This window comes from Lepisosteus platostomus, chromosome 2, assembly GCF_059453375.1.
Source record: "Lepisosteus platostomus isolate fLepPlt1 chromosome 2, fLepPlt1.hap1, whole genome shotgun sequence".
In the NCBI taxonomy this organism is placed as follows: Eukaryota; Metazoa; Chordata; class Actinopteri; order Semionotiformes; family Lepisosteidae; genus Lepisosteus; species Lepisosteus platostomus.
The window spans coordinates 2,355,906-2,365,219 of NC_142612.1; the positions used below are offsets into that span (position 1 = coordinate 2,355,906).

At 40.9% G+C, this 9,314-nt stretch overlaps 1 protein-coding gene across 1 annotated transcript in view; it reads right to left on the reverse strand.

Annotated features, from left to right (window-relative positions):
* spag17 (sperm associated antigen 17) overlaps positions 1-8,650 on the reverse strand; it is a 34,594-nt gene extending 25,944 nt beyond the window's left edge. Inside the window, exons 1-11 of the mRNA XM_088644939.1 lie at positions 8,401-8,650; positions 6,842-6,982; positions 6,219-6,278; positions 3,600-3,731; positions 2,621-2,795; positions 2,166-2,357; positions 1,701-1,891; positions 1,332-1,493; positions 1,026-1,101; positions 699-811; positions 348-485 (exon numbers count right to left, since the gene is read on the reverse strand). Of these exons, the coding sequence (XP_088501065.1) occupies positions 348-485; positions 699-811; positions 1,026-1,101; positions 1,332-1,493; positions 1,701-1,891; positions 2,166-2,357; positions 2,621-2,795; positions 3,600-3,731; positions 6,219-6,278; positions 6,842-6,982; positions 8,401-8,499 (1,479 nt within the window). The 5' untranslated portion in view covers positions 8,500-8,650. The remainder of the gene's footprint in view (positions 1-347; positions 486-698; positions 812-1,025; positions 1,102-1,331; positions 1,494-1,700; positions 1,892-2,165; positions 2,358-2,620; positions 2,796-3,599; positions 3,732-6,218; positions 6,279-6,841; positions 6,983-8,400) is intronic.
* Between the last annotated feature and the right edge of the window lie 664 nt (positions 8,651-9,314).

Consider the following 9,314-nt stretch of genomic DNA (forward strand, 5'->3'; position numbering starts at 1 on the left):
TCAGAAACTTTAACCATCTGTCGGATTCCAGTAACATTACTTTTTTGTCACCTCTCCACATATGGGGATTCAGGCATCATGTCCATCTCCAGAGAAATCACTTCTATTTTAAAACCTCGGCTCATGAACGTGTCTTGAGAATCATTGTTGTCATTTCTTTGCCAGAATAGAGCATTAAGTGAATGTTTACACAAAACGTATTTTGAGTTTAAGAGCCAATAGATCCTCAAATATATTTATGCTCTTGAAAGAAAATACAAAGTTTTTGAAGACTAGTTTTAATTGCAAGCACTTTCTTTGCTAAAAAAATCTGTAAGAGTGACTACAAGTATGCTACTTTGAGGTACCTTTTTCTCCTCTTCTGAAATTGAGAGACTCAGCACTGTTGATAACATGCAATTTGCAATACTATCGTCCAGTTCATCAGGATGTGGTTCCGGTGCTCTTTCAGATAAAGGAAGGACATCATTTTCTGTTGCAGTAACCTAAATGATAAAATAAATAATTCATTATTTTTGGACGTCTCGTTCAGAACAATAATGGGTTCACAGTTAAAACTGTAAGCTTAAATTTCAAGGATCTGCACAACTTATTATGGGCATAAGACACTAGCAATGGCTAGTACAGGTTAATTTACAAAAAAAGGATTTCACAAACTCACATGTAACATCTTTGCTCATAAGCACAGACTGACCAACCTGTTCAAGCATGCAGTGAAGAATTAAAGGCACAGATACACTCTCTGGGGGAATCAAGCCCAGCAGGTCATTGTAATATCGCATGTCCACGTCAGTGGTGAGCACAGGGGAATCTGTGTTTTTCAAGAAAATGTGCAGTGATTTAGAAATAATCCTAGTGCATCTTCTTGGTTTTAGATTTATAATTCACTTTTCCTGCTGGCTAAATAGCTGTGGTAATAGTGGTAAACATAACAAGAACTCTGAATTTATTCAAGAATAAAAAAATGAAAACTATAAAAATTGTCCCTCTTTTCATGGTCAATTACTTTTTTTAATATTATATACCTTGTATTGGTTGTGGCAGTTCATCTTGTACCGGCTTCTTTCTTGTAGTTGGTGTCTGTGCTGTTGTGATGGCAATCTGAAATTAATAAAAGAATGTTATTTTTATTAATTAATATGTGACCTGATTTCCATTACTCCCAGTTCACCCGATAGCTACTTTAAAAAAATAGTACCTTCAAAAATAGTATTTTTGTTTTGAATGACTTGAGCAATCAGACATTGATACAACCAATCTGGCACAAAACATTTTCTAAATACACAGTAAACGCAACACTAGTGAGAAATTTTTAAAAAATCAAAACGTACATCAGCCGCTGAAATTTGCTCTGTCTGGCCATTTCCTTTAGCTACAGCTGGAACATTGATCAGCTTCATGTTATTGAGATAATTGAGGTGTTGTCTCCTCCAGTCTAGGCTGTCATAGATCAGACAAGCAATGTCCTCAAACAGCAATGTTCCAAACTCCAGCTGAAATGCAAAGGAAAATTATACTTGCATCTTCGTTTTTATTTTTTTTGTCACAATTTTTAAGAAAGGACATCGTCTGTTAACTAAAGAATCCAGCAACACACATCAGGCATCACCGGGGAACTTCAAAATAACTTCCTGCGGCATGCCTGCTACGAAATACACAGTACAGGTGGTGCAATTTCAAACAAGGACAGAGTAACCAACCATCATCTCTTTGTTGCTCCTGTCCTGAGGTAAGATGGCATCCTTCACCACATACTGCAGCCTCGCCACTTCGAAGAGCTTTGACTGGGGTTTCCCACTGTTCAAAATTGGCTCCAGGTACTTCCAGAACATCTCTAAATCCTTCTTTTTCTTCAGATCCTGGGCGTCAGGGGCTGTGAGAGGACATTGGTCTGCAGGTTTCGGGAATTTGGCAAAAGACGCGTATATTTAGATTTGCAAAGGAACAAGTAATAGGTTTATTCCTATTGGTGAAAAGGGAAGAAAGGAAGCACAACGTTTTGGAAAGATAGGGCAGTCAGCAAAGATTTAGATATGTCTGACAAACGTCTGATATTGTCAGCAGTAAAAATGTGAGCTTAAAAGCGGTTCAATCCCAGGAGCCACGCACTGCTCCTGTGGTTCACATGTTTTTGGCATTCAAAGCCATTTCACACCGAGCCTTACCCGCTGCTGGGGGAGCACACTCCTGCAGAGCACGTGACTCCTCGGGAGCCTTTGAGGTGTCGTAGCTCTCCGAGGTCACTTTGATGACGTTGGAGACGTGAACCCCCAGCTCGTCCAGGATGGCCACCAGCTGAGGCTGGCAGAAACCCACGATCAACACGTAGTGCTCTGGGCCGTCGTCCGGTTCATCGTCTAAACACAACAAGGGACGCACCGAGAGGGACCGTCAGGAGAACAGCCGTGTGTGCAGAGACGTGCTGTCCTTCCGAGATTCAGCTTCTAGCAGATCAATAAAAAAACGGAACTGCGCCCAACTCTGTAGAACTTGTTGCTTGCCTTGTGACGACTACACGTAGCTGCAGAGAGGGTAAACGGATGCTCTATAGGCCCCTGCTTGTGGAATATGAATTTAGTATTTATTAATCATTTTGTGATGAACAAATTAAGACTGGTACCAATATATTTATTTGTGTCGTCTTCCTCTCCTCTTCGCTTGAGCTTAGTCTCCTTAACGGGAGGAGGCGGCTCCGGGCCCTTTTTGGCTTTGTCGCCTTTCACGGGGGTTTTATTGTCCGCTTTCTCCTTCGCTGGGGGGCCTCCTGTCTTGGGCTTCGCTTTATCCTCTGCAGCCTTGGGGGGGGGAGAAAAAGCGCTTTGTTACCGGGAGCAGATCATCCTCATCAGAGGTCCTCTCCACCAGTGGTTGATACTGACCTATTGCTTAGTTTTTAAGAGTACAACAATCACCTACAGTGTGACATGCACTCCCACAGCCAAGCTATCATAAAGGTCATGTATGTCAGTGCGTCGTAGGGCACACATACCCTATTAGTATGGGTGCTGCACTGTAATAACAATTCAGAGATGGCAGTTAACCTAACCAGCATGTCCCAGCGAGGAGGGAGGATACCAGAGCACCCAGGGAAAGCCCACATGGATACAGGGATAACAAGTAATCCCCACAAAGAATTCCCAATCTGGAATCAAACCTAGAACCCGAGAGCTGTAAGGGAATTGTGGTGGTGAGCATGAACCATCAGCATTAAGATGCAGTGTTTCATTTTTTACTGATTCAATAATATTTCTGTATTGTGTAACATCATATAAGTACTGTATGCGAAACACAGCACATCTGCATTCACTGAATTGCTATGAGAAGTTCAAAAAGTTTTATGCAGCTGTAATTATTTTACACCCGACTTGCCTCAATAATAAATGTAATTTTGCACTCTGAATGACTTTTTCTAAGGTTGTTACGAGGCTTCTTCAGGCTACCTACTGTACGCATCTACGACCCAGAATGTCATGAGTTTCTACACAGACCGCAACACTGGGAAGAATGGGTGTCCCGTTCCCTGCCTGCTGAAACACGGTACGTGACCGCTATAGGGTCAACGCTGTGTGCTAGCGCTGAAGTCGAACTGGACTCCTTGCCTTCTGCTCCGCTGCTCGTCTTTGTAGGTCAGCGTGTTTTGCAGCAAGCAGCTGGAACTTCAAGAGCTTTCCAATGAGATGCGCTGGCAGCTCCTCCCCTGCACTCAAGAGGCATTTTGCAGACTCTGTAACCTTGGAAGAACAATGTCATGTGTCTTAGATGTATTTTCTAAGGTTTTAATTGCATTATTTAATTTTCCTCAAAATATTTATTATGATAAATTATTTTTTAAATTCTCACTTTCTGATTATTAACCAAACAATGCTTTTCTACACTCTGAAATGACAATACGGTACCATTTCTTCCCTGTGCAACTAAACATACAGTTTCAAACATGGGCTGAGTAAGAAATAAGCCAATGTCTTATTTTGAGCAGGTTCATACAAAAACAAAAAAATGTTGTCCAAGCTCAACGACAGAGGGAATAATGATGTTACTCCAAAGCACCATGCAGTTAACCAATGTGAAGTCTAAGTTATTTTGTTCTTAATTTATGTTGCTTTTTAATCTAAATTTTAATTCAGATTTCCAGCTATCAAGTGATATTGAGCTGTATTTCCTTAACACCAGATCTGCACTGACTATAAATACACAACCCCTTCTGAAATAGCACATCAAGGGTGCCTGCCCATTATCTCTTTTCTGTAGCCCATACCAATAGCTTCTGTAACAGACTTCTGTGTTTCTTGGCAATAACTGAGTCCCCGTGAGTGGGAAACACTATACACAAACACTAATTCTGCAACCACATTTTACAATTATAATCACACTATTTCAAATGTCTCGGAAACAAACGAATCAAATACCTGTTTCACCTTTCAATATTTATAAGGAAAACGAATCTCACAAACAGCAGAATCCTGCTGGGGACTGTTATTCACTCTAAATGTAAGAGTCTTCTGATGGAACAGGCCCTTATATTAATAGTGTATTATTGCAGCTTGCATTTTTATATAGAGGAGAGCCCTGTGCTGTGGACAGAAAAATCCTGCCAGTATTGATTAATAAACCCACATAAATAAACAGCCATAACTTGATCAGAAAGAAATAAAGGTTTTAGTTAAATGAAACTATAGACTTATTTGCTCTTATTGTGTTTTCTATTCATTAGGCACACATGCATGAAATACAATCCATGAAATCTGCAGCTGTCCGTATGTGCATATCTTGACTTTTTTATGACTGTTTTTTACTGCTTGTTGGCACTGGATTTTACAACTACTCACTGACACCTGGCACGTTTCCTCTAGAGCAGTAACTTGTCCATTGCTGTGAAAACTCATTAGAAAGTTATTTAATTCTTTTAGTCTCTTGTACTGAATGCACTTTCCCAGTCTTGAATTTCACCCCCCTCTCTTTCATTCTCGATGAGTAATTTCAGTGCAATATTTTCCCTGTTTTTTTTTTTTCAATTTTGCTTTCAACCATGAATTGGAATATATATAAGTGTTACAAATTAGTGTAGGTGTGAATAAAATGTTTTTGACATGCATTTTTTTTCATTTTAGCAATCTGGAGAGGTGTTTAATAGCTGTTTCATTAGAACAGAAAAGTTACACTAAGGAAAAGTTTGATGTAAGAAGATGGGTGTCCAGCACTACTGTATATTCTCATTGGTTTATGACTTATGGCAAAGTCTGTATGGCATTTTAAAACACTATCCCCAGCTTTGGATTTTCGTAAGAGGTTTGCTTGGATTTAATTTTCCAATCATAAAGGATCGAGTGAAATCACAGTGCTACGAATTATCCAATATCATAAAAATCCCTTCACACGCACACAAATTCCTCTCAATCAACTCTGGAAACTAATCGCATGGATAGATACTAAATTTAAAAATAAAATTAAAATGGTTGTCTCAGACCATAAAAAGAAATGGGTTTAAGTAAAGTGCTATAACTGTGACTTGACAATGAAAACCAGATAAATGTTGTCTTTGTTTAAAGAATGGAACACTAAATTTTGCATTTTAACTTTAAATTATGAGGGCTTGAGGGTATGAGGGCTTGGTCAATCAGCTTAATGAGGATGATTAATTTTAAATACATGTTTTGTGCTTTCAAATTCAGACAGGAAATTGTGCTTATATAAACACACTCTCATTAATTTATAGGAAGCTCAACAGCTAAACTATACAACACTTTCAAATGTTTTCATTCTTCTGAACCTGAAAAGTAATGTTACACAATGATGGTTGAGAACTACAGATTTATTCTTGGGCTCCTCACAGCCTTATTGATCAAGTGTGTAGTGTATATTAACTGAATCTGAGCAAAAACATAAACAAAAAGAAAACTTAAACTGCAAGCCTATATAAAATGGTAAAAGACTTTAAAAAAGAGTTAAAAAAGAATACAGCAATGGCTACTAAAATAACTAAGTCCAAGCCTATTTTTCAGTCAACAGTAAAGCATAAAATAAAATGCCTCCGAAAAAAACAATGGGTAACTTTTGTGCTTTTAGATAATGAAAGGGAAATGACTGATTATTAAATCAATATTTCACACTTGAGTACCAAACAGGAAAAAAAAATCAATGCCTCAGGCTGAGAAAAGATCAATCCAACCAGCTGAGGTTTCAATGTGTTTAAGTACTTCAAAATGAGTATAAAATATTACCTCCGAAAACATGGGGACGTCTTTAGGTTTCTTTGCCTTTGCGACTCCTAGTTCATTGATCTGTAAGGAATTTTTAAAGACATTTTTAAATCCATTCATTCTATCTATAAGGTCCATTAAAACATTTTAGATTTGATTTACTAAAAGCAAACAATTTACCAATTAGCATAACACATAGCACAATGGGCAGGTTGTACTTTCAGCATAACATTGCTGTGGCATTCGTGACAAATGCCTGCTTTGTGAATTCTGAATAATTGTCAAATATGCATTTAATGACAAGGCAATCTGTCAGAACAACTGGAGCAGAGTTTTGTGTTCCAGAGATGCCCTGTACATTGGAATCGGACCCGTATGAAACACTATAATTTCTACGGCAATTTTCTTTCTAAATAAGAAACATTTCTCAAGATGTTTGGTCCTGGAAAGGGCACAGAAGACTGTGTGCTGGCAGTGGTTGAATCAAATTAAAAAAAATACTTGGGCGGGATAAACAAATTCCAAATGAAAATGTGGACGTGACCTGATCCTTTGGCGTGGACCTATGAAAGACAGAAGGTGATATTTGACGAGCTCTCTTGTTTCAGCGGTGTTTAAGCTTCAGAGTGAAAGCGGGACTTCACCTTGTCCATCAGTCCGTCCCAGGTGACCACGCTGAAGAGCTTCCGCAAAGGCACCCCCGCGGCCATGACGAGGGCTTTAATGTGCTCCTCATCCTCCGCGCTCCCTCCAACAACGAAAGAGACGTCGGCCCTCCAGCTCTCCTGCCACGACAGAGCCCGTCACTCCTCCTGCAAACCCGAGCGGGGCCACAGCGCCTCTGCGCTTCACTGCTTCACTTCACTGGAAGTCACAGCTCTGGCTTGTAAAAAGGCTTCTTTTATCATGCCATCTCCTTCAAGCCTGTTGTGTGAACTTGAACTTGAACTTTACTGCCATATGTAACCGGTACTGGTACAATGGAATTCTTACTTACAGAAAGAAAGTCTCTCGATTGTAAAACAAGTGTAAAAAAAAAACAAGACAAAGTGCAAACAGTGCATCAAGACAATGTACAAACAAACAATAGACAATGTGCACGTAAACATGCAGACAGTTTGAATGTAAACAATACAGACGTGTAAACAATGACTGGAGATGTGCAACAGATAAGAAATCATAGAGAGGTAGATGGTGATGGTGTAGGTGTGGTCCGAGGGGGATGGCTAAATGTGTTCGCCAGTCTCACTGCTTGTGGATAGAAGCTATTGAAGAGTAGAGTATTGAAGAGTATTGAATAGAGTATTGAAGAGTGTATCTTACGCAATGGTAACGATTTCTAGTGAACACATTTAAGACAATAATGTATACTGTATGGTGTATATATAATAATAATAGTATATTTCAATAATTTCTTATTTCTCCAGATCCATAGGCTTCCTTGGCATTTTAGAGATAAGCATTCAACCTCTGAGCCTTAAATGAGTTAGAGAAACTAGAATTCCTGATCACTTCTAAATATGGGGAATGGGTGTTCAGTGATAAGGTATCATCGCTGCCAAATAAGCATGGCTGACAACTAAAAACGACTTGAGGTTAAAGTCAGAAACAATTGTTGAGGGATCAAATACAGCTACAGAACAAAAAAACGTTAATATACAGTACAGGTATGTTATTTTATTATTAAAAAAAACGAGAAAGTTACAATAATAAAAACATCCCTTTGCGCCAGTTGAAAGTATTTGTTTTTGGTTATATTTAACTGCGATTTTGCTATTACAGCGGAGTTTCTGGTTTTTAGTGATGTTGAACGCAGTAGTTCCTGGCGCTTTTGCGCGACGACAGCCGGGAACACGACTGCGGCGGTTCGCCACATGGCCACGGGGTGGCGCCATCGCCCCAGGCAGCAGCAGTGCTGGAAACGGCCGTGTCGGTTTCACTCTTGTCAGTCGTCAAAAACAAACGGGATAATTTACGTGTGCACTGTAGCCGAAGCCTAAAGGGGCTAGTCCTCAATGATCTTTCCCTCTGAGAGCTCCGACAGTGCGTCTCCGAAACCTACCTCATAATTGCTCACATTATTCCCGGCGGGGTGAAAGATAACTGCACATCAACCACAGAGAGTGCACTGTTGCCTCTTTCCCACACGCCACCAAGAGGTAGCGCAGCAGGTGAAACGTGCGAGTGAGACGGGACACCTCACCTCTTGGAAAGGGGCGGCTATGAGCGCCGGCTCCCAGGCCTTATTCACGCCTGCCGCCGCGACCGCCGAGGAAGAGCTGCTTTTTACCCTCTTAGGCATGAGGCCTCCTCGGTCGCGACTTAGACGCGCTTATACAACGTGCTCATTGTCTAGATTTCGCCCTTTTTTTTCCCTGGGATTTCTCCGGGTGGCCGTGTCCGACAGCCCACCTCGCAGACTCAGTGTACACTTCTGCGGGGACGCCGTGCGGTCGCCCCTGGCAACGGCCACAGGCCAATCAGAGCGCCGCGCCGCGGTGGGGAGGGGCCTCTTGTGCTGAAAGAGCCGCCGCTATTGCGACAGCGACATCTGCTGGGAGGACTCGGGCATGGCAACGCCTTCAGGTAAAACTAAAAAAAAAAAGGTAGTGCAACGTGCACTACTAACATTTCGTCTTAGTTTTACGTGCACGGCGGTGAACGTGGCATTAAGACACCCCCGTGTCGCGCAGCTCAGTCGGAATGTTTAGTTTAGGAAAGATTAAATCGGCTGTTAATGTCAATAACATTATCCGTTCGCTGGCGTGTGAGTATATGACATAACTCCATTTACCTGCTGTTCAGGGGCTGCTAATCCGGTGCAGATGTGAGGCTCTAGATTAAAGTCGGAAAAATTCGTTTAGGGGTAAAATAAAGATGCAGAACAATACCATTATTCAATTTCACATGATAAGACAGACCAATTCCGTGCTAATTGGAAATGACTCTCCGGTTAGCTGGAAGCCTTTCGGTTTAAAATGACAGTTTATGAAAAGCTGGATGAGTTGAGACACTCCAGAGATATGTCTATGATAATAAATGGTTCCCTGGTGCTTGACTTCCTGTGGTCATGTTGCAGGTAACATGTGAAGCATGTGCACGTTTGGGCTGCAGTTG